Source organism: Phascolarctos cinereus, unplaced genomic scaffold (assembly GCF_003287225.1).
Source record: "Phascolarctos cinereus isolate Bilbo 61053 unplaced genomic scaffold, phaCin_HiC Scaffold_4;HRSCAF=312, whole genome shotgun sequence".
Classification (NCBI taxonomy): domain Eukaryota; kingdom Metazoa; phylum Chordata; class Mammalia; order Diprotodontia; family Phascolarctidae; genus Phascolarctos; species Phascolarctos cinereus.
The window spans coordinates 36,939,713-36,966,106 of record NW_027555847.1 but is presented as its reverse complement, the minus strand read 5'-3'; the positions used below and the strand labels follow the sequence as shown (position 1 = coordinate 36,966,106).

At 39.4% G+C, this 26,394-nt stretch overlaps 1 protein-coding gene across 1 annotated transcript; it reads right to left on the bottom strand.

Annotated features, from left to right (window-relative positions):
* Window positions 1–23,593: 23,593 nt before the first annotated feature.
* Window positions 23,594–25,857, bottom strand: GPR27 (G protein-coupled receptor 27). Its single transcript, XM_021007589.2, has one exon. It carries the CDS (start codon window positions 25,776–25,778, stop codon window positions 24,579–24,581), a length of 1,200 nt encoding a protein of 399 aa, XP_020863248.1. The 5' UTR covers window positions 25,779–25,857; the 3' UTR covers window positions 23,594–24,578.
* Window positions 25,858–26,394: the final 537 nt, after the last annotated feature.

Sequence of the window (26,394 nt, the reverse complement as noted above, 5' to 3'; positions counted from 1 at the left end):
TTCCCTTTAAAAGCTATATAAATTAACAGAAAGATAAACAAGAAGGAAATCATAAAGCTGAATAGACTATTTGAAAATTAGAAGTACAAGAGAGTATCTTGTTATTCAGTTGTATCCAACTCTTTTTTTGGGGGGGAGGGACTAGGCAATGGGGTTAAGTGACTTGCCCAGGGTCACACAGCTAGTGTTCTGTGTGTGAGGTCGGATTGGAATTCAGGTCCTCCTGAATCCAGGGTCGGTGCTCTGTCCACATTGCCAGCTAGCTGCCTCTCATAGCCAACTCTTTGTGACCTCATTTGGGTTTTTTGGGCATTTTGTGGCTTGCCATTTCCTTCTCCAGCTCATTTTATAGATAAGGAAATTGAGGCAAACAGGGCTAAGTGACTTGCCCAGGGTCACACAGCTAGTAAGTACCTAAGGTCAGATTTGAACTCAGGAAGATGAGTTTTCCTGACTCCAGGCCCAGCACTCTAACCACTGTACCACCTAGATGCCAGCATCTTTTTTGGCAGGAAAATTAAAGAGCATTAATGTTTCTCAGTATTTTTTGTTTTGTTTTGTTTTACAAAAAGAAAAAGATCAAGTGAAATGGCGCAAACAGACAACAAATAAATATAAAAAGGCAGAAATTTAAATGTGGTTGTTACAGTTCAAATACAAGAGATTTAGTAGTCATCATAGTGCAGGCATGCAAACGATATAGACCAAAATAAAGACTATGTATGGATAACCTGAACAATGGGTAGACTGAAGAATAAGCTGTAGGAGCTGTGAAAGATGAAAGATGGCATTAAAATTTAGAGGATTTTGCTAAACCAGAAAAAAAGTTATACCCCTAAAAACATATCAACAGGTCAGAAAAAGAGAGGATTAATCAACTGGACATGAAGCAAACAAGCACACAAAAAAAATCAATAAATTTCTGAAATTGGGAGAAAAGCATAAACAGAAAATAGTGGAGAAATAGATAAAATTGAAAACAAATAGACTGTAGAAATGATCAATCAATGAAATCAAGAGCTGGTTTTTGAAAAAACAAAAAGATTGATACACCCTTATCTAAACTGATTTTTTTTAAATAAGAAGAAAATAAAATTATCAAAATCAAGAATGAACAAGCTGCATTCACAATGAAAAAAAAATTAAATAGTCAGCAATGATTACATACAATTGCATACCCAGAAATATAATTGAAAGAAAATAAATAATTAACTAACATATATAAAATACCCAGATTAACAGAACAAGAAATAAAAATATTTAACAATCCAAAGGAAATTAAGTAATCCATAAAAGAACAAGGAAAGAAAGACAAAACCTGGTTCAGATGGATTTACGAGTGCATTCTATGAAACATTTGAAAGGCAATTAATACCTATGTTATGTAAATATTTTTAATTATTAAGAAAAAGGGTATTTTATCAAGCACCTTTTTGATATGACTATATCCAAAGTATTTTGATATAATTATATCCAAGGAGCAGCTAGGTGGTGCAGTGGATAGAGCACTGGCCCTGAAGTCAGGAGGACCTGAGTTCAAATCCGGCCTCAGACCAAATACTTGACACTTAGCTGTGTGACCCTGGGCAAGTCACTTAACCCCAATTGCCTAAAAAAAAAAGAATTTAAAAAATTATATCCAAAACTATTATCCAAAGCAAGAAGAGAGGAAGCAGAGAAAGAAGTGTCTAGAACAATCTTATGAATGGAAGCATCTTGAATGAAATCTTAGCAATGAGACTAACACAATATTGTTTAAAATTACACCATGACCAATTTGGATTTATATCAGACGTTAAAGAAAAGATCAGTATTAAGAAAACAACAAAACAATCTTTTAAACAATGAAATAAAATGATTATTTTAATAGCTATCTTTAAAAGCTTTAAATATAATAAAGTAATATAAATATGAAAAACTCCAAGAAATATAATTGTAGAAGGGCTTTCATTTAAAATCATTTAAAATACATTTCTAAAAAAATTTGAGTATATTTAACTATTGAAGATGAAAAATTTTAAGTACAGGATTAAGTAATGGTATTCCATCTCCCTACCACTATTTTACATAGATACGGTAATATTATCTGCAGCAATACAGAAAAATTAAAAAAATTAATAGTAAAAGAATTGGTTAAAAGGGAAGAAACCTCCCTTTTAGAAAACCCCAAGGGATCTGTGAAGAAACTAATTTAGCAATAGCTTAAGCAAGGTAGAAGGAAAAAATACACACAAATCACAAGCATTGGTATATACAATCTAAAACACAAGAAGCAATAGAAATCAAAATACCATTCAAAATAATGCAAAGCACATAAAATATCTGGAAATTAACCTACCAAGACACATTCGAAATCTATTAAAGAAAATGTCAGAACACTTTTTTTATAAATAAGGGAGAATTAAACAATTGGAAGATCAGTGTCTATAACTTACTGTGAAAACTAGATGGTAGATTGACAAAAATTAGGCTTAGTAGCAGCATCTTACACTAAATGCTAAGATGAGATCTGTAATCTAAGTATAAAATACTACATCATTTTTTGCGTATGTGGGAACAGAGGAGATGTACCTTTTATAACAAGGCCTACAAAATGTGTTCTAACCACACAAGTGATAAAAGAGGTCATGAAAGATAGACAATTTCTACTAAATAAAATTTAAAAAATTTTTCATGAACAATGAAGCTTGAATAATATATTTTAAAACTGATTTATGATAAATGTTTCATCTACAACACAGGGAATAGTCATTAACATAAAAGACAGAGCTCTAATTCACAATAATAAATGACAAAGATATTTGTTCAATCTTCCAAATACCTACCAGAATCCATAGGAGGAAATGGAATGTTGTGTTCCGAGTAGCAAAAGAGCTCAAAATGTAGCCCAAGGTGACCTGCCTTGTATATGTGAGCCTAACCATGAATGAAAAAGATGAACATTCAGTAACATGTGCTTGAAACATTCTTTTTTGATTATTTTTTTCAACATTTTTCAAGTTTTGAGTTCTCAATTCTATCCCTTCCTCCCTTTCCTTCCCCCTCCCTGAGACACTAAACAGACAGATATAGGTTATACATGTACAATTATGTAAAACCTTCCCATATTAGTCATTTTGTACAAGAAGTCTCGAATAAAAGAAAAAAAGAAAGAAAGTGGAAAATGGCATGCTTCAGTCTGTTTTCAAACAACATCAGTTCTTTCTCTGGAGACAGATAACATGCTTCACCATTAGTTGTTTGGGATTGTCATGGATCATTGTATTGCTGAGAATAAGGGAATCATTCCCATTTCTTCAGAGAACAATATTGCTGCTACTGTGTACAACATTCTCCTGGTTCTGTTCACTTCACTTTGCATCAGTTCATATAAGCCTTTCCAGGTTTTTCTGAAATCATCCTGCTTGTCACTTTTTATAGCATGATAATATTACATTACAATCATATACCACAGCTTGCTTAGCCATTCCCCAATTGATGGGCCTCCCTTTGGCTTCCAATTCTTAGCCGCCACAAAAGGAGCTGCTATAAATATTTTTTTGTACAAACAGGTCCTTTTCCCTTCTTTTGGATGACTTTGGGATATAAATCTAACAGTGATGTGTGTGGACCAAAGCATATGTACAGTTTTATACCCCTTTGGGCGTAGTTCCAAATTATTCTCTAGAATGGTTGGATCATTTCGCAACTCCACCAATGGCGCATTAGTGTCCCAGTTTTCCCCACATCCCCTCCAACATCCATCATTTTCCTTTTTTGTCATATTAGCCAATCTGATAGGTGTGAGGTGGTACCTCAGAGTTATTTTAATGTGCACTTTTCTAATCAATAGTGATTTAGAGCATTTTTTGAAACGTTCTAAAAAAGAAAATCAGACATGAAGAATTTATTTGCTTTTCCAACATACCAGAAAACAGAAACAGAATGGTAAACACATACAATTGTGGACAACAGCAACAAAATATCAACAGGGAGACAATCAAGAAATTTCTTTCCAAAAGCAGATGAGAAGTCCAGGATGAAAGTAGAAGTCAAAGATAAGTGATGGTGGAAAATGAGGCATGAAACATCATGGACTAAATCTTATAACATCTTGCCTCCATGGCAATGAATGCCATTGTGGTGCCAAATGACAGAAAGGGAGAGTACATAAAAGGAGAGAGAAGAAGAAGAGGAAGATAGAAGGGAATATGTGATGTACCTTAATCAAATCAAAGGTTAATATGGAAAAAAAAATAAAACCAACACTGTCTCAAGAATAAGAAAGCTTATAGGGCAATGAGTAAGGAGGCAAAGGTAAGGATTGGAACAGTTGTAAAGAAAGGGGAAATCTTGTTTCTGTGGTGGGAGGGTGTACCACTAATGGGTGCTCCCATGGGGAAGAGAAATATTTTATAAGACAAATGGGGACCTTACAATGGGTATAATGCAAGATTTGATGCTTAGAAACACCGCTCATCCTGCCTCAGGAGAGTAGGAATCAGAACTCCTAGGAGCAAATGACACCCAGAAGAGCAGGAGACACGATCCAGAGAGGAGATTTCACGGCAAACAGAAAAGAAAAATTAACATGGGCAGGGCAAAAGTGAACTATGTACACCATCAGGAACATAGGATAATTCTTACCATAGGGCAATACCTTCTCTATCCACTGCAAGAGTTTGTATTTCTAAGAGTGAAGCCCACAGAAAAGGGGCTGAGGCCGTATCCACAAGACGCGTAGATACTGTTCAGAGGAGGGAGTCCAAAATAGGTACTTTACAGATGTTAATTCCATGAGAAGTATAAAGTTAGAGAAGGTGCAAATAGTGGTAAAGACCATGAAGGACAGAACAAAAGTCTAGAATCAACAGAAAGAGAAGAACACTAATGAAGAGAATGAGGGGAAAATCCTTTCTCAAAAGAGGTGTATAAACCAAAACTGAAATAAAACTAATGAACAACAACAACAAAAAACTTTTCTGTGTAATTATCAGTACTTACTTAGGACTTACACTGAACCTGTTGCCTACTCTTTCTTGTTCATCCACTGTTATTGTTCAAGCGTATCTGACTCTTTGTGACCCCATTTGAGGTTTTCTTGGCAGAGATACTGGAATGGTTTGTCATTTCCTTCTCCAGCTCATTTTTACAGGTGAGGAAATGTAGGCCAATAGTTTGACTTACCCAGGGTCACATAGCTAATCAGTGTCTGGATTTGAGGCTGGATTTGAACTCAGGTCTTTCTAGCTCCATTACCTGCTCTGTCCCCTGCACCACCTAGTTGCCTCAGGAGTTTCTTAGAATTGTTGCTCTGGCTCACTCTTCCCAGCATTCACCTCAGCTTGTAGGCAGGGTAGGAGGGAATTGTTCAGATAACAAGTGAGATATATCTTTCTCTTGCCCGTGTCTCTTCTTTCTTGTTTTTCTTTTGCCTCATCAAAAAAGGAACATTCATTTCAGCATAATACTTCTCATGCTTAAATTAATATGTGTCTGTTTTCAAGGATTTTAAGGGCTTTCAGGTGGGAGAGGTATTCATCTTGCTATCCCTGGTCTAGCATCAGAACTCTCACAGGATCTTGGAATTTAGAATCAGAAAAGACTTTCAAGATTATCTAGGACAACACTCATCACTTACCACCATTTTTTTTTCAGATGAAGATTCTCAGGCCTAGAGAGGGGAAGTCACTTGACCAAGGGCACATAGCTGCTAAGAAGTAGAACTGTCATTCAAACCCAAGTCCTGTAATTCCATATCCAATTCTTATCCCCTCTTTGTCACAAAGACTTTTCATGAGTAATTTTGGTTTCTGAGACAAGCAGCCGAAAATGGGACTGCAAATGAACTTTCAGGGCCAGATTCAGTTGGGAGGCAAAGATCCATGGGAAATACTCCATTAAGATTACAAAGGAAACCAATTATAATGAAACATGGTTACCAAAAATTTAAAAATAAACAGGTTCAGGAACCCAGGTGAAGAACCCCTGCTCCAGAGGTACTGAGCACCTGTTAAACGAAAATCTTCGTGCAGGAAATGGATGACCACTTACCAGAGATATTTTAGAGGCTCTTAGTGCCCAGGTTCACGTGGATTAGTAAACCTCTGAGGGCCATTCAGACAGTGAAATTGTATGGTGTTAATCCCAAAAGATTTCTCTGTCACTTTTTCTTTTATTTTTGAAAAAAAAAATGATACAACAGTCTCTTTAGAAGCTATACTTTAATACCATCATCTTCCTCACAAAGTAGTTGCAAAGATCTAACGGATATGAAGCATTTTGTAAATATGAAAGCCTTTACATATGTACGCTGTTATTATTATCATTACTTCACCTTTTCACAAAGAACTTACTTAGGAGAACTGTATGGGTCTCACTAGCTATAGAGACTCAATTCTTACCTGAGGGGGGAGGGCTGGCAAAGATAAGATACCATTGACATTGTATGGGATGAATGATCCCAATTAAGGGATGAAGTGGAAGAAATTGGAGAATAATGGAGGTCCCGTGTCAGCTCCTGAATAAACAAAGAATGTTTCCTTGGATAGATTACATTCTTAACAGGTAATAGAGTGGGAAAGAACAGAGGGTTGCTAGTTCTCTTACTGGAATTCAGAATTTGGGATGGAAACTACCAGGAAACTGGAGCCCTGAATCTACCATGTTTTGGAAAACGTTTCTGTTGGTGGAAATGATGTCTCCATGAAAGTGCATCCCTCTTCTGTCATGATTCCACTAGGCCTCTGAATCCTGCTCCCACCAAAGGAGAATTCTTCAGAGGTTTTGTGCTTCTGTGGTGACCATTCCTTGCTTAATTGGTGAAGATGCCAAACAATGAGAATTCTTGAGGTTTTTTTATCTACTGTCTTTTTTTGTAGAGCCTGTAATGGATAAAAAGGGGCTCTTAACTATTGCCTGGCCTTGCCGAAAAACAAGTGTCCTACAGAAAACCAGCTAGAATAGCAGAAATCACTAGGGAGCTACAGAGGGCAGCCTGGCACCGCCTGTTTTGGGGAGCATGAATTACAAAGGGATACACTCCACAGAACCATGAGTGATCCATGGTCTCTGACTATGGAGGCAGAATCATAGGTTCACATAAAAAACTGATTTAGAGGCGAGAGGAACCTCAGAGACTATGAAGTTAACCTTTCTTTTACAGAAAAACAACTGAGGCACAGAGGGGAGGAATGACATCTAAGATGATATAGGCAGGCAACAGAAGAACCAGTATTCAAACATGGGTTCTCTGACTCAAAATATGGTGCTGTTTCCATTATCCCAATGGTTTACAATTTTCATATTTTAAAAACAATAATCAAAATAACATCATTAACATAGAAAGGAAGAAAGAAAAGAAGGCAGTCAAGAAGAAGAAAAGCTTTTGTTAAGCACTTACTCTATGCCAGATACTATGCTAAGCACCTTGAAAATCTCAAGTGATCCTCACAGCAACCCTTAGAGAGAGGTGCTATTTTTACCCTCATTTTACAGTTGAGGAAACTTAGCCATATAGAGGTCGAATAACTTGCCTAGGGTAACACAGCTAGTGTATCAGAGGTCAGATCTGAACTCAGATCTTCTGGACTGCAGGTCCAGTGCTCTATCCATTGCACCTCCTCGTAATCTTATTTGCTTTAGAATAAAATATCTCAAAGCATGATGTCATTTCTGATACCGCTACTCACAATTCTTTTCTAACCATTATTACACCTGCATATTTTGTCTTAGAAGAGGAGTAGCAGGGGGACAATTGCATTTACCAAAACAAGATGCTGTGAATAGTAAGTAAAATGTTTATTTCTCTGTTTAATAAGCCAGAAAACTGTTTATTCCTCTATAAGACACACAAGGTTTGTGTTGTTGATTCTGCTTCTAAAGTTATAGGCAACCAGCGATGTCAAAACCCCTTTGAGAGGGGCAGCTAGGTGGCACAATGGATAGAGCACCAGCCCTGGATTCAGGAGGACCTGAGTTCAAATCCGGCCTCAGACACATAACACTTATAAGCTGTGTGACCCTGGGCAAGTCACTTAACCCCCATTGCCCAACAACAACAAAACCCTTTGAGGAGCTAATTCTGCCCCAGTTTTTACTAGCTTTTGCTTCAACGGCTTATCAAAGTTAGCGTTAGGGGTATATAGGATCTATATCATCCTGTCTGCTTATAGATTCCCCTGTTTATGGAAACTTGTGTTTCCCTAGGAGTGCATCCGTTAGCCTGTTTGTCTTTGGGAGCTTCCAGCTGGGATATTTCCCTTGTGCCTCAGTCCCACTGAATCATGGTGTGTCTCCTAGACATCTACAAGAATAAAAATCTCTTCTAAATCTCTACCTTCCGACCTCATTAATCACAACAGACAAGATTTGAGTGGCTGATTGATTTCTTTTATGTAAAGGGAGAGGAGGAGAGAGGAGGGACAAGTTCATGGGTAATAACAATGATGGTAAACAATTAAAGGACAAATCATTTGTAAAGAAATGGTGACCTGAGTCATGAGTAATGATGGGTTGGCTTCTTCCCTAATTTCTATAGTTCTGCTGGATTAGGGAAGAAGCAGAAATTAGTCTAGTAGCCTAACAGAAATATGAAGTTCTAAGCCCCCTTTAATAGGCAAGAGGTGGAGAAAGCTCCCTCTAGCTGCTCAGTCTGCCATATCATAGGGGAAGTGTGATTCCTCAGCTTCTCAACCCTATCTTCCTCAATAGGAACTTTCAGGGTCATGGAAGAATGGGAACAAGAGGGATGAGCCTCAGAGGTTGGGCTCATTGCACTGCTTGGCCACTGAATTTTCTCTCTATCTGTGGAAGCTGATATGAATTATGTACATGGGGGTTATCAATACATATAGATGAAGCTCAAGGCTGAGATAGATTGATATGATCTGATGTCTGGCTCCCTTTGCAGAGAGTAGGAGAAGAAAAATATCTGTAGCACCTGCATGAATGCTAGAGGAAGGGCATGAAGGCCCCAGGAGCAATGTCATGGCTATGCAATCTCCCCTCCAATCACCAAGATGGATATCAGGCTAGGAATGTATCTACCTGCCCCCTTGAAACAGTTGTGCTCTAGAGGTACGAGTGGATTTAGAAGGAAAGATGTTTTCATGATCAGTCTTAAGGCGGAGGGTAGTCCTTAACTTACAATTGACAGCTTAGCTTCTCCCCACCAAATACTCATTATACAAAAGACCATTACAAATAAAAATAGCAAAAGAAAAAAAAACACTTATACAAGAAAACCAATAAACACGAATTTGCAAAGTTCTACAGATTAGAATATACCAAAGAATGCATAAGAGTGAATGAGCTCTTCAACCTGGAATGTTATGAAGCCGACTCCCACTTGTCTGCTGCTGAGGACCGTAGTCTTGACATTCAGTCTTTCTCCACTATCTCTCAGGAGATCCTTTCTCCACTCCTCTCCCAAGAGAGTCTGGAACCAACCAAGTCCTTTATGCAGGTGTATAGTTTCATGCTCAGCATTTTGTCAACCAAGCAAGATCATGTCTCCTGCAAAAAAACTCCACACCCAACACAGGGCTGTCCTTCAGAGAATCCTATCCAAGCCCACCTGAGCAGAGGAGCTACACTAGCAATATGGATGATCATCTGGTTTTTCTTTATCAGAAGCTCCAAAAACAGTCCCCCCAAATCCAAATTCTGAGATGTGACCATACTGGTGCACTCTTTGATAGAATCTGTTTGAGTCTCCTACCTTCATACCATTACTCGCAGTAGGAGTGCTACATATCCAGAGTCAAAACATGTTAAGATTTTTTGGTTTGAATATTTGTTTCAATGTACTATCACAAGACAAGTCTTTTTACTGCTCCTGTTTAGATGGAGTAAGATCAAATGTTTCATATTACTTGCCTATTGTTATCACATTGGTTCCTTATCCATTCATATTTAGAAATATTCTCAATCAATATTTATTAGTGTATACTGTGTGCCAGGCACTGTGCTAAGCATTGGGGATACAAAGTCCTTGCCTTCAAAGACCTTACATTATAATAAAGATAACATGCACATATGTAAGTATACCTATACACGTATGTGTGTGTACATTTATGCAAAGTGGATGCAAAGTAGTTACATATAAAGTGCACACAAAGTAGTTTGAGGAAGTAGTCCATTAGCTATTGGGGAGAAGGGTGGAACAGGAAGGCTTCATGTAGACTATGGCATCCGAGCTAAGTCTTGAAGGAAACCAGAGCTTCTGAGAGCAAAGTAAGAAGAGAAGAGAGAGCATTCCAGAAACTGGGGGCAGCTAGTACAAAAGCACAGAGACAGAAGTTGGAGTATTGTATACATGGAACAATAAATAAACCAGAGTAACTGCATCACAGAGTGATTAGAAGGGAGTAATTTATAAGAGGACTATAAAGATTGGAAGAGACTGGGTTATGAAGACCTTTTAATGGCAACCTCAGAAGTTTATATTTGGCCCAACATGTAATGGGGAGTGACTGGAGTTTATTGAATGAGGGAGGGGATTAAACAGGAGAAAGTGAGGATAATGACAAACCTTTACTTTGTGAAACCCATTTTGATAGCTGTGTGGAAGGTGGATTGGAGTGGGAAAATGCTTAAAGTAAAGAGACCGAAGTGGAGTTTATTGCAATAGTCCAGGTAAGAAGTGATAAGGACCCAAATAAGGGCATTGGCTACATGAGTGGTGATGAGGAGGAAGTATTTTAAAATAAAATGACAATTGCTTCTGTGGATCAGTCCAGTGATTAATAAGAAGGTCTTTATGTTCTATTTCATTTGCAGCCCGTGTTTTGTTTTAATTGGTCATTATATCAAAACTGTTATTTGGTAAGTTTATTAATGACAGGATAGGGACTGAACCTATGATTTCATTGATATGAGGAATTCCCAGGTGAGGAAACTCCCTCTCCTAACGTAAGTGAGCACCTTCTCTGTGACTTATAGAGTTGCAGGTTTTTTTGATCAACTGCAGTTGTCTCTGCAACTCAGGTCTTCCTAAATTCAACACGAACTTGAACTATACCACACTGCCTCTCCTGGTATTCTATCTTATTTCTCATAGTTCTAACATTTTTATAAAGGCAGTCACTTACTTCTCTGGATTAGAATATGATTTGTCTACTTTGTAATGATTTATATATAAAGGTCTCAATTTTTTAATCCACCAGATATTCATATTTCAGAAGGAAATTTTGTTATAAAATGAATTTAATTCATCTTTATTATTACCACTTAGTAAAATGGCCATTTTTTTAGCTGAAATATCTTTCAGCATGAGAAAGCCAGTAAGTCTCACAATAATATAAAAGAGCGCTAAGCTCTGTCCCTGTATCATCACCCAATTTTGCATAGCCTTCCTTTTTAATGGACTACTTTTTAAAAAGTTGATTCTCCTTATAAAAAGCTTGGAAGAACTACATGTAAAACAGTGGTGTCAAACTCAAACAAAAACAGATGCCTTTCGGCCATATGTCTTCTGTCTTTTGACTCCTACATAAATTGGATTTAAATGTGGCGGAGTTGCATGAAGTCTTCCGGCCTCACTCTGTCTTCCAGAGTCCTCACAGTCCAGTGGCAGGACAGAGTCAAGATGACTGGTGATGGCTTGAGATGTACTAGATGACCTTGGTGTCTTCCATGTCTAACCAAGTTCTAAGCATTCCACAGCACCTGCTTCAGCTGCCTTCATGGCCGTTGGAACAAATTGCTCTCATCTGCCCATTCTGCTGGAGGAAATCATATATATGGCCATATATTGACTTAGAAAATCAAAATTAACATTATCTATATTTTATTGGATTGTTATTTATTTTGTGAAACATGTTCCAATTATATTTTAATTTGGTTTAATGAAAGAGATTATGTGCTTATATTCTAATTACATGCTTAATCCAATGAACGTGTTATAGGATTGCAGATTGAACTTGGAAAGGAACATATAGACCATCTAGTCTTGTGTCCTCATTTTACAGATGAGGAAATTGAAGTAAAAAGAAACTGAGAAGTTAAATGATTTTCCTGGGGTCACACAGCATGCAGGTGTCTCAGGAGGTATTTGAACCTAGGTCAAGGGTGGGGAATCTGTAGCCTCAAGTCCACATGTGGCCCTTTGATTGAATCCAAGCTTCACAAATCCTTAATAAAAGGATTTGTTCTGTAAAACTTGGTCTCAGTCAAGAGGCCTCACCCAAGGACCTAAAAGGCCACATGTGGCCTTGAGGCCACAGGATCCCCACCCCTAGCTAAACCATACTAACTCCCAGTGCCCTATGTACTATGCCATGCTGGATCTCATTCACCTCTAACTATATTTGTTGCTTTATTCACTTGCAATGCAAAAGAAGACTTTAGTTTCTTCATTAATAAATAAAAAATGTCTTCAGACAAATGGACCTTTTCAATGTATTATCTGCAAACAGAACTGTTTAAAGATATTTTGCATTTGATTTGTACCTTAGACTTCTAAAAACAAGCATATTCAATGCAAGTATAATGTGGATCTGGCTCATGCCCAGACCACCTAAGACCTGCGTGGAAGATGCTAGTTTCCTCAAGGCTGGAGGATTAAGTCCCCTAGGAGTTTTTGTATCGTCCTTCCTCATAATTGGGTGGAGCCTTTGTTCTATTGGCTATGCAGCCAGAATCGGTCAGTATTTTCAAAGGCCTGAGTAGCCACTGGTCACGGCTGCTTCAGTATTTAGAGTTGAAGGAAGAGCTGACTCCTTTACTTACAGCCAATGTGACCGTGAAGTAAAGGGGAAGACCTCCAAACCCACTCCCCAAATAGGTCATATGGCCCTTGAGAAATGGCCCTGAGTCTTTGACCTTTTGTTCTTTTTCATCCTGGGTTCAAGGAGTGGCATCTCCAATCTGGCCCAAGAGCACAAGCCACAGGGATCCAGGAGTCCAAAAATCCAGGCCAAGGGTTGCAGCTAGACCAGCATCAACATCCTAAGAGGCTCCAGGACTCCAGCCCAGAAGATAAAACCAATGGTACATAGGCATTGAGGAAAATTGTGACCCCAATCCACCCACCACCCCAGACTGGCTGCACCCCAGCCAGTATAGGGAGTATTTCCTTGTCCCCAGGTATTGGGGACAATCTCTTTTCTTACCATGACTTTGAAGTACATATTCCTTTGTGAAAGCTGTCCAGTATTAAGTGGTCAAATTGAACTGAGGTGCTAATCAGTGGGCCCCTAAAATGGGAGAGGGGAACACAGCTGCTAGGGGCTAAACCATGGATGGAAAGGAGAATAATGTCAAACCTCCTTGAGAACCCTAGAAGGAGAGGAAAATGTGACAGGCCTGACCTTAAGATGGGGGGGTGGGCAATGTCAATTGTGTAATCTAAGCAATCTTTTGATGTCACAGGAATGGTTTTAGGAAAAATTGGCTTTTACTCCTTAAAATTGTCTTAACTGTCTCTAGAAAATTTTCCTTATCTTACCAATGTGTCTTTAGGTACATTTTTATTTTGTACTTCTATGTTTCCAGTATTAAATATATCTTGACTTGTGCTAGTTTCAGCTAACCAAACTCAAGAGTTCAGACTGAGGGACCCTGATCAGTAGCAGAAAAAAAAGAATTAGAGTCAGATTTTAAATGCCTGCAAAGTTTTCTAGTTTGCAGGTGGATGAGAGCAGCAGGTGCTGAAGTTTTTTATCTCAAAAAGTTAAACATTTTGGCTGTTAAGCTAAAGAGTTAGCAGAACTTTCCCTCACCTATCCACTGAAGAGAAATGTGCCACACAGTGGCTAAAATAGAGGAGATGGTAATAGAAAGCAGTGTAACAGAGAGAAAAAGTAACAGAAGGCCCCATTCAGCCTGGTGTAAAAAATCACCCCACTTGATGACATTACTAACATCAGAGGGGTGAGTTACCCTGGTCATGAAAAGTTCATGTATTCACGATGTGTGGGCTCCTTAACATATATTCATTGTTTTATATGTTCTCCAACCATTTTTATTCCTTGTTAATACATATTCCCTGTATGTCTTCCTTCCCCCATTAGTAGAATGATAAGTCATAGTAGGATGTACCCTTAGGTTTATGGTTAATATTATTGTCATTTTTCTTGCTATGTACTTGATTGTTTCACTTTGAATTGTGTTCTCTTGATAGCTGGTAAAAGAAACATGTTGGTGCTTATGAGCAATGACATAATGTGGATTTTAATCTATACCGACAATGTGCCTTGAAGTTAGCATAGCATTTAAGGAAACCCCTTCTGAAAGTGGTCACAGGAGGTATATGTGTCATTTACTCATAATACCTTTGAAATCAACCCTGCATACACACACACACACACATGTACATGCATGCACGTGCATATACACAGACGCACACACATATTTGAAATGAACCTTTAGCAGAGAAACTTGTTGCAAAGATTTTTCCCAGCATTAAATTAATTAATTAAATAAAGTATTTTTGATTTAATCTTAAATTTGCTGGATTTGTTTGTGCAAAAACATTTAAATTTTATGTAATCAAAATTATCTATCTTATTTTTTATGATCTTCTTTATCCTTTGGTCATAAACTTTTCTTCTAACTATAGATCTAATAGATAATTTTTCCATGTTTCTCTCATTTGTTTATGATGAGACCTTGTGACAGAGGTGATAGATTTAGGGTTTAGGATAAGACATATTTTTGTATATGGCCAATGAAAGTATTTGTTTTGCTTGTCTATGCATATTTGCTATAATTTGCTTAGATTTTCTCTTCATAAAGAACTTGTCTTGGGAAAGGGCTCATAATCAATAAGTATTTATTAAGCTCCTACTACGTGCTAGCTACTGGAGATACAAATATAATGCATGAAATTATCCTTACTCTAAATGAACTTCTAATCCTACATGAATATTCTAATGGAGAAGCAACAAGTACATATTAAAGTATGTAAAACATAAATATAAAATGAATATGCATATTCACTTTATATATACACAAAGTACGTGGCTAAATATAAGATAGTTTGGGAGGGAAGTCACCAACAGTGGAAGGAATTAGGGAAGCTTTTGTGCAGAAGATGGTACCTGAGATGCACTTTAATGGAAGAGAAAGAATCTATGAGGCAGGACTGAGGAGAGAATCCATTCCAGGCATGGAAGATGGCCAGTGCAAAGAGGGGAGATAGAGCGTCAGGAGTGAAGAACAGAGAGGAGATCAGTTTGGTTGGGCTGAATCATGGAAGGAAGCCAGGGAAACTAGTGAGTAGAAATGAGGAGGGAGAATATCATAGGACTGGAAAAAAGACAGAGAGTGCAAAGGCACAGAAAGAGTAGAGGTGTCTTCTATGAGGAAAGGTAGATGAATTGCAGAGTGAAGTAAAGTATAAGAGGGGCAGCTAGGTGGTGTAGTAGATAGAATGGTGAAGTCAAGAACGCCTGAGTTCAAATTCAGCCCAATACTTAGTAGCTGTGTGACCCTGGACAAGTCACTTAATCCTGTTTGCCTCAGTTTCCTCATCTGTAAAATGAGCTGGAGAAGGAATTGGCAAACCACTCCAGTATCTCTGCCCAGAAAACCCCAAATGGGGTCACGAAGAGTTGAATACAACTGAAATAATTGAACATCACGATACAAAAAGTGTAAGAAGATTAGAGAAGTAGGAAAGGACCAGTTATGAAGAACTTTCAGTGCCAACCTACAAAGTTTATAGTTGATCACAGAAGTAATAGAGAATCATTGGAGTTTAATGAGTGAAGTAGAGTATAAGACGGGCGCATCTATGCTTTAGGAAAATCATTTCAGACTTGAGGTAAGGAGATTAATTAGAGGTCATTCTAATAGTCCAGCTAAGAGATGATAAGGATATGAATAAGGAGTAGCCACGTGAATTGAGAGGAGATACATATAAGTGATGTTGTGAAGGTCGAAACAACACAACTTGGCAACAAATTATATATGTTGGGCCAATGAGAGTGAAGAGCTGAAGTCTGCAGACCTGGATGACTGCAAGGATGGTACTACCCTTGATAGTCATATGGACACTCAGAAGAGGGGAGAGATTTGTGGAAAAGAAAGAGTTTCTTGTTGTTAAGTCTAAAATACCTATGGATCATCCAGTTTGTGAGGCCGAGTGACTTGCCTATCATCACAAAGCTAGTGTTAGAGGTCATGTCTTCCTCACTCCAAGTCAAGCACTCCATTATACATTTACCCCAAGGCAGCACAATAATGATAATATCGAGCTGATTGCATTAAGTGCTTGAACATTACTGGGACTTCTAGGTGAAATTCATAATTATTCAAAAGAATTCAGCATCTTCACACAGGAAGAACCAAGTGAATACAGGCTACAAACTGAGCAAATTCTCCTATGTCATGGGATAAACAATCATTACAGCTGACTGTTTAGCGCTTATGTTTTGGACAGACAAGTTGGATGGACAATGAACACAGCCCAGAATTAAATAAGGGAAAAAAATGGGGAAGGAGAACAAATTTGGGAAAATTGTACAGTGCTTTTAAAGGCTTCAAACTCCTCAGAAAAACAGTGGTTTATCAATCTAACAACAACATTCCTCTGGTATATTCTATGTCTTTGAGGCAGGCAAGGGAAGCAACTTAGTATAGGTGAAAAAGCACTTATTCTGGAGTCCAAAGGACCATAGCTCAGATCCTGCCTTTGACACTTTGTGTGTGACCTTGGGCAAGTCATTTAATCTCACTGGTCCTCAGTCTCTTTGTAAAATAAGGGGATTAACCTTTAGAGTCTCTTCCAGCTCTGGATCTATGATGCTATGAGTTATAAAATACCAGTATCTAAAGAATTAAAGTTGTGGATCCCTGAAAGGGTAAAGGAGAGCTGTATGATGAACATAAGCAGGCTGAAACATAATAACAATGATGAACTGGGCAGAACTAGAGACCAGAGGAGACCTAGTGCTGTTCACTGTGGAGGAGTTCCCAAGCCACAGTATGGGATGGGATTCCAACCAGGTCAAAGATCACAATCTTGCTAACATTGGCAAGCAAACTAAAGTGTGATGATCTTGTTAAGATATCCCATACAGCAATCATAGCCTCTGATTCCCCTTGGCAGGTGATCATTAGAGATAAACTGCTTATGAAAGAGACTGCAGTAAGTGAGGCCAATTTGCTTTTTGCATGCAAAGTGAACTTTCCTGAGCCACAAAAGGTTAATTACTTTCAGCTAACAGGAACCCCAGGTGAGGGTTATTACTAGGGTAGGACATTTTCATTAGAAATAGAAGTTCCTCTGAGCCAAATTTATTTTCTTTTCTTTGGCTAGGCAATGGGGTTAAGTGACTTGCCCAGGGTCACACAGCTAGTAAGTGTTATGTGTCTGTGGTTGGATTTGAACTCAGGTCCTCCTGAATCCAGGGCCAACGCTCTATCCACTGTGCCACCTAGCTGCCCCTTCTGAGCCAAATTTATAAAAAATAGGAGCCATTCCCGATTGATAAATGATCAAAGGATATGAACAGGCAGTTTGCAGAAGAAGAAATTAAAGCTATCAATTATTGTTCAGTCATTTCAGCTTTATCTGACTCTTTGTGACCGTATTTGGGGTTTTCTTGGCAAAGATGCTGGAATGGTTTGCCATTTCCTTCTCCAGTTCATTTTATAAATAAGGAACTAAGGCAAACAGGGTTAAGTGACTTGCCTAGGGTCACATGGCTAGTAAGTATCTGAGGCTGAATTTGAACTCATAAGGACTAATCTTCCTGATTCTAAGCCTGGTTCTATTCATTCACTGCATCATCTTGCTGCCTGTATAAGCTACCAATAGTCACAAGAAAAAATGCTTTAAATCATTGCTAATTAGAGAAATGCAAATTAAAACAATTCTGATGTACTATCTCATACCTATCAAATTGGTTAATGTGACAGAAAAGGAAAATGACAAATGCTACAGAAGACATGGAAAAGTCAGGACACTGGGGTACTACTATTGTTGGAGTTGTGAACTGATTAACCATTCTGGAGAACAATTGGGAACTACATTCAAAGGGCTATAAAATTGTGTATATCCTTTGACCTGACAATACCTCTACTACGTCTGTGTTCCAAAGAGATAAATGAAAAGAGGAAAGGACCTATTTGTATAAAAATATTTATAGCAGCTAAGTGGTAAGTGGCACAGTGGATAGAGAACCAGCCCTGAAGTCAGGAGGACCTGGGTTCAAATTTGGCCTCAGACATTGTATGACCGTGGACAAGTCACTTAACCTTGTTGCCTCAGTTTCCTCATCTGTAAAATGAGCTGGAGAAGGAAATGAGAAACCACTCCTGTGTCTCTGCCAAGAAAACTCGAAATGGGGTTACAGAGAGCCAGACAGGCTTCAAAATAAATTTATAGCAGCTCTTTTTGTGTGGCAAATACATGGAAATTCAGGGAATGCCTATCAATTGGGGATTGGCTGAACAAGTTGTGGTATATGATTGTGATAGAATATCATTGTGCTATAAGAAATGAGGAGTTAGGTGTTTTCAGAGAAACCTGGAAATAATTATATGAACTCATGCAAAGTGAAGTGGGCAGAACCAGGAAAGCATTACACACAGTAACAGCAACATTATAAGGATTATCAACCGTGAAAGCCTTAGCTACTCTGATCAAGACAAAGATCCAAGACAATTCCAAAGTACCCATGATGAAAAATGCCATCAGCCTCCAGAGAGAGAACTGATGAACTCTGAAAGCAGATTGAAGCAACCTTTTTTAAACTTTGGTCTTCTTATTTATTTTTGTCTGTGTTTTCTTTTGCAACAAGGCTAATATGGAAATATGTTTTACACAACTTCACATGTATAATTAATATGAAATTGCTTGCTTTCTCAAGGAGAGCAGAAGGCCTAGAGGAAGAAAGAGAATTTAAACTCAAAATTTTAGAAAAGGAATGTTAAAAAAAATTTACATGTAATTGGGAAATAGTTAATGAAATAAAAAAAATTTTAGAAAAGGAAAATTTTTAAATATATTTTTAAAAGAAAAAAACATACACGTTTTTATGTTAAAGTTCCTGGTGCTTTCACAACAGCACCTCCTGAAGTCAAATGATTGGCATCTGGAACTCATAGAGATAGGGGAATCTGTCTAAATTGACTGAATGTTGTTGCATAAGGGGAAAGTTGTCTCCTTCATTGGAGTATGAGCTCCTTGAGAGCAGGGACTGTCTTTTGCCTTTCCTTGAGTGCTCAGCTCCTGACACATGGTAGGCACTTGATAAATGTTTATCCACTAAGAGAACATTCAGTTGATGGCACTGGATGAGCTTTAATAAAAATATTAAGACAGTGGTGTTGGATTAAACTTTTCATTTACCATTCTTTTGAAGTTTAACGATTCTTATGATCATTGATTAAATGAGACAGTATTTGTAAAGTGCTTAGCACAGTGCCTGGCACATAATAAGTACTATATAAATGTTAATTTCCTCCCTCCCCTCCTCCTTTGGATACTGAAACTACAGAGAGCTATCTGTGGGACAAGGAGAATTTTCAGAATAATGTTGAAGATCATACTAAGTGTTAAAAGAAACGATGAAGGGAGATGTATCGCAGGGCCATGGTTTTGTATCTCAAAGTTGTATCAATTGCTATTAAGGAAGGAAGGAAGGAAAGAAAGAAAACTAATACTCAACATCTTCCTTTCCCCAGCCATGCCACATCTCTCTCCACCCCACTGACTTCTGTAAGTCCTGGAATGATGATGTGCTTAACTAGAGAACCTTACTAGCTGCTCATTTTACATGGACAACTAGACATAGATATGCCAAGAACCTGTGTGTGTTTTTGGTTTAAAATGTTGGCTTTTCTGAATCTGTACTACATAGTCTCTTGACAATACTCTTGGAAGTTTTGAAAGATCAGTACTGAGATTAGATGTTGCCTTAACTATACTTTGTGACTACCCACAGACATGGTTCTCTGCTCAACCTAGAGCTAATGCTGTGCTTCTTTACTGTCCCTCGAGGGTGACAATTAGAACATCCCAGTGGACTCCTGGATGGTAGAACAGTTTCTACAATTCTTCAAGGAATATTGTCTTGCTTAGATGGCCCTGGCTGCATAGGATCATTTATGTATATTTCCTAATGGAATGCTTATTCTACGTCGTGTAAGCGTATCTGAGAGAAAATTGTGTAATCTATTTTTTTAAATGAAGAGGAAGAATAAAAGCTATCATCAAAGAGGCATATATCTGGAAGAGGAGGTGCTCTGGTCACGTAATGAAAATGAAGCGTAACTGATGGGCATCCCACATGAGTGGAAAATGCTTTTTTATCAATAGAAGGATAGGTCACAAATGGCAGCAGGCATTTTTGAGGGGGGAGGGTGATTTTTTTTTTACATTTAATTTTTATTTTATTTTTCTCTGAATTACATTAAACAAAATTGTTTAATATTCATAGTTTTTTTAAATTTTGAGTTCCAAATTCTCTTCCTCCCTTCATCTCATTCCCCGTCTTTGAGAAAACAATTTGATATAAATCATACATGTGCAGTCATTCAAAACATTTCCACATTAGCCATGTTGCAAAAGCAACACAGACCAAAAAAAAAAAAACAAACCCAAGAATAATAAAGGTTTGGTTTGGTTTTGTTCTTAAGTATACTTCAATCTGCATTCAGACTCCATCAGTTCTTTCTCTGGAGGTAGATAACGTTTTTTGTAAGTCCTTCAGAATTGTCTTGGATCACTCTAATGCTGAGAATAGCTAAATCATTCAAAATTAATCATCATACAATATTGCTGTTACTGTGTACAATGTTCTCCTGGTTCTGCTCACTTTACTTTGCATCAGTTCATATATGACTTCCCAGGTTTTTCTGAAAGCACCCTGCTCATCATTTCTCAAACTACAATAGCATTCCATCGCAATCATATACCACAATTTGTTCAGTCATTGCCCAGCTGATGGGCATCCAAGAAGGGAAAAATTAAAAATAGTGAGTTTATAGTTTCACTACTTTTAAAGATGACCTATATACAGCTTATTTTTAAAAGAATATATGTTAAATAACATATATAGTAGAAAAATTAGATAACAGATCCTGATAGGTATTATTGTAAACATCATGTCTTTGTTGGTTTAAGATTGGAAAAGTAGGACAAGTCTATATATTGTCACTTGTTTATTTAATTTATATGCAAAGGACATCATGTGAAATTGTGGTACTGGAGGATATTTTTGAGAGTTCTTTGGACAGCAAAAAGATCAAATTAGTCAATAATTAAAGAAATCCATTCAAGTTATTCACTGGACAGACTTTAGGAGATAGCAGAGGATAGAAGGTCTTGAGGTGCTATGGTTCATGGAGTCATGAAGAGTCAGATAAAACTGAATGACTAAACAACAATATATGTAACTTTATACAAATTTCTCCTAATTTACTATTGGCTGGGAAACAGTATATTGAATTTAAGCAACACTTTTTAAGCACATAATATTGGCAAGGCTAGGTGCAGGGAGTGCAAAGAAAAGAAAAATGGCTAATGGCCCCTTCCCTCATGGAGCTTACTTTCTGTTGGGGGATGCAATTTGTAAACAGATAAATAAATACAAAATAATTCAAAAAGGATGGGACAATTAGGGGGAGCAGGAAAGGGCTCAAACTGAGCTTGCAGGAAGCTAAGGACTCATAGAGGTGGAGAAAAGAATGCATTCCAGGAATAACAGCCAACCTTCACAAAGGCCCAGAAGTAAGACAGAGAAAATAACAAATTTGAGAAACAGAAAGAAAGCTAGTTTGGCTGGAATGGAAAGTACATAAAGGGGAAGAGTATAAAGTAAGTCTGAACATTTTGGAGCAATGCAAAGACACAGACCCTTGACTTAGTAAGTTTGTTTTGGCAGCTATATGGAGGTTGGATTGGAAAGGGGAGGGACTGAGAGCAGTGAATCTATTCTGAAGGTTATTGCAATAGTCTAAAATGATCAGAAGGTTTTCAACTCAGATTATAGCTATATTAGTGGAGATAAGAGGATGGAGAAGATATGCTGTGGAGGTAAAAATTAAAAGGACTTTACAACTCATTAGGTATTGGGTATAATAACCAAACTTGTTAGAATTTTGTCCAAATAGACTCTAAGTAAGGGTCCAAGGGCTTCATTATACTCCTATCCTTTGCCACTGAAACTATAATCCCATTAGTTTTCCATCAGGATAAACTCATTAAGAAAAAAAGCATTCCTCAAGAAAAAAACCTAAGAAGGTCTGGAACCTACAAGCTCTGAGAATTAGCCAACTAATTTCCAATTGGATCTGCCAAACTATATTTATCCTTCAAGCATCAACTTTAGTCCAAAATTGTTGATGAAGTGTTCCTAGACTGTTCTGATCCCCAGTGAGCTTTCCTTTCCCCAACCTCCTGTTAAACAAAAACTCAGCACTATATGCCACTTAATATTGACTGTGCACCATCTTTTTTCCTCAACTAGATTGAAACTCCTTGTAGGCATCATCTCTCATACTTCCCTTCTGTCCATCTCCTAACAAACTTAGGTCAGTCCTGCGCATATAGCCAACATTCAACAAATGCTCGTTCATTCATTGTCAGAGCTAGCAGATCCAAAAATTTTGAATGGCTCTTAATATCCTATCTTAAATGGCATTACCTGTCTCTATCTTAATTTATCTCTAGATGAACCACTTTCTATAGATGTGTCATATACAGATATTGAAATACAGACACATATTAAAATATTTGGCATTTACAACATAAATGATTTTACACAGGATTTGGCATGTAGTAGGCATTTATAAATGTTGAGTTGAAAAAAGTTACATAAAAGTTTTCTTTTCTTTAACTGTCCTTATTTGGTGAACTCCTAGAGGACAGTAACCAAGTGTCATTTACTTCCAAATGCTATTTAATGCATTAACAATGCCTTACACATAGTAAAATCATAGAACTCTAGAACTAGAAGAGACTATAGATAGCATTGTTCCCTCCTTATTTTCCAGATGACAAAACTGAGGTCCAGCCAGGAGAAGGGACTTGTCCAGGATCCTATAACAAGCTTTTGTCAAAGCTGGAATTAGAACTTGGGTCTCCTGGTTTCTTAATACCAAGCCTTTCCTGCTAAACCAGAGTGGGTTTTCAGTAAATGATGTGCCACAGATCATATAAAAAAAGCTACAACATGGCAACATGTATTAAAGGCCCAATCTAGCATTGTTAGCCTTGAAAGAAGGGTTAGTGTCTTCTCTAGAAACTAGTGTTAATAAAAAAGTTCCCTCAAGGATAAAAATATTGGTATATTTTAGTTTGTATAATGCAAATGAGAAATACAGATATAAATTTTTTAATGGAAGTTATGTTAATCAAAATGGAGCATTGTAGAGAGCACTTGGAGAATTTCATATTTCATTTTAAGATTACAGTTCTTACAAAGAAGCATTCTTTAAAACTATAGTTCTCATTATTAATTTAAAATAACCATCAGTATAAGAGCACAGCTTAACCTGGCAAACATTTAAAGGAAACACTTTGTCTCTCAAAAGTAGTGTACCATAATTATCCATCCATTCATATTATTAACAGAAGAGCAATTTACCAAATGGAAATAGTTGCATAAGACAGGGGGAAAAAACTAAGTTATTCAATATGCAAGCTGTTTCCACAAAATTATTTCAACCGATTTTTATTGTCAAAAATATTCAAAGCAATTTTAATTAATACCCTGTGCTTAACAATGCTAAATCAGCCTGTAACTTGTATCCAGTACATTTTTTTAAAAAACATGCAACATTTTCTTTATACAATTAATCAGAACATTGTTTTTGCTATTTTAAAAGTTATGATTGTACAGAAATGTTACCTCTGTTATATAGAAAAGTCATTTTAATATAGAAAACAGTTGTATTTTACAAGTATTTTCCAGAAGTATTATAATTTTGCTTAAGAAGTTAGCAAATTTCACTGCTTAAAAATGACTGCATTACTGCTGCTGAATTAAACTTTAACTCTCCAATTTTAAATGCAGTTTCTTACAAAGTTCTTAATTATTTCCAAAGGAATAGTGCAATAAATATCATCACTCCCAGTTTGCTACAGTGTATCTACAATACCAACAGCAGTTGTTTAACCAGCAACTTCAATTTTAATATTTTGTTCCATTTGCCTGGTTCTAACAGAAGACCCTCAAGAAATCTAACCCGTGAAATCGTTAAAAGTCCCATTCTCTTTTACTTCACTTCAAAATATAATACCACTTGAGGTTGTCAAAAATAGCTTCTGTAGAAAATTGGTCTTGGCCTTGCACAAATAAAATTAGTTTAGGCTTTATAACAACAAAAAAAAGACGTCAGTACTGTACAAAACACCGCAGGGTTTATTGTCCAGATCAAAATCTACTTTAGAAGATAAATGTAGGCAAGATTGTTAGGAAAGGGGGGAGGTGCCTTATACAAAAGCACATACCAATTCACAAAATTACTTCTTGACAGTCTAAATGTAGATTCTGTCCCCATTTACAGTCTGTGGTCTCCGTATGGAAGACAACCTAGAAAACGGGCAGAAACGACTCGATTTCCGCCCCTCCCTCCTGGGGGGTGGGGGAGAGAAATCACAGCCCGTGAGAGAGGGGAGGGGCAGGACAGCATGGGCGCTGTTATATACCAATGCTTTTCAAATCGCATAGAAGGGTTCCCTGAGTGGTCTGGGGGCTCTGGCCGCAGGGGAAATGGGCTCGGAAGCAGACTCTCAGCTCCTTGTTAAAGATGAAACAAAGGATGGGGTTCACGCCGGCCTGGGCAAAGGTGAGCCACACTGAGGTGGTCAGGTAGCCCTGGGGCACGGCGCCAGCCTTGATGAAGACCCTCAGGTAGCAGGCCACGATGTAGGGGCCCCAGAGGAGGAGGAAGAGGAGGGTGATCATGTAAAACATCTTGCAGAGCCTCTTCTCGGTCTTGAACTCCTCCAGCACCAGGAGGCGCCGGGCCTGCCCCCCGGGACCGGGGCCGGCCGGGCGGATGCCCACCAGCGTGGGCGGCGTGGGACCCCTGCCGAAGCCCGCTGTCCAGTTGGCGGCCGCCTGGCCCGTGGCGCCGGGCCCGTGGAAGGTCCAGTTCTGGCTGACGGCGGGCACCAGCTGGGCGGGCTTCATCTTTCGGCGGTCGTAGATGAAGAAGAGCAGGCGAAGGTAAACCAGGTGCGTGGCGCCCACCACCGCGGCCAGCATGAGCATGAAGCCCAGCGTATCGTTGGCCCCGACGTGGCGGTGCTCGAAGGTGCACTGCGCCTCCTCCCGGACGAAGCGGTAGGTGCCCACGTCCAGGACGGGCGGGAAGGCCATGGCCAGGGCCAGCACCCACGCCACGCACACCACCGCGGCGCACGGCCAGCCCGTCAGTCGCTTGGCATAGAAGCGGTGATGGGCTATGGCCAGGTAACGGGTGACGCCCACTCCCAGCAGCAGGAAGGCGGCGTGGAAGCAGAAGAGCACGGCAAGGAAGGCGAGCAACTTGCAGCCGAGCGCGCCCGGCGGCGGCGCCCCCCCAGCAGCGCCCGCGCCCCGGCGCACTGACAGCAGCACCGCCGGGAAGCAGGCGAGCGAGCGCAGCCCGTCGGCCAGGCACAGGTCGAGCAGAAGGTAGTAGGGCGCCCGGTGCAGGTGGCGGTCCCGGAGGATGAGCAACACGAAGAGCACGTTGCCGGCCAGGCTGATGCACAGGATGAGGCTGAGCGAGGCTAGCTTGAGGCCCAGTGCTGCTGGGCCGCCGCCCCCGCTGCCCCCGCCGCTGCCTCCGCCTCCCGCACCGCTGCTCGGGGCCGGGCTGCTGTCTCCGGCCAGGTCACTGGCGTTCGCCATCTAGGAGCCTGGCTCTCCGGGAGGGAGCTGGAGCTTGGCCGCCGCCGCCGCCGCCGCCGCCTCCGCCTCCGCCTCCTCCTCTTCCCCCTCCTTGCCTTCCTCCTCTTCTCTTCCTCCTCCTCCCTCTCCTCCTCTCTTCTCCTCCTTTTCCTCCCCCTTCTCCTTCCCTTTCTCTTCTTCCTCCTCCTCCTTTTCCTATTCCTTCCCCCTCTTCCCCTCCCTCTGCTAGCAAGGCTGCGGCTGGGGAAGCTTCACTTACCCCGCCATGGGCCCGGCCCTGGCCTCGGTGGCTCTCACCCACGAAAGAGGGAGAGGAAGAGATACTGAGGGATGGTGGGCGGAAGGCCCCTACAGCTCCTTCTCCTGCACCTCCTCCCTCCCGGGGGCTGCCTCCTCTTGGCACCTGGGTCCAGGCCAGTCCTCCATGGTGCGATCCCTTATGCTGCCCGCCAAGGATTTATCGGTTTCAGGGCCGGCCCCTCCCCGCCTCCCGGAGCCGCGCCACCACCTCCGCAGTCGCCATCCCACTAGTTGTTTTGTGCAAAGATGCGAACTGTGCAGAGGGCCACGGCTGCCGCCGCCTCCTCTCCTCCTCCTCCTCCTTTCCAAGTCCTCT

Coding starts and splice junctions, on each gene's coding strand:
- GPR27 (XM_021007589.2), bottom strand. CDS start 25,778: ATGGCGAACGCCAGTGACCTGGCCGGAGACAGCAGCCCGGCCCCGAGC.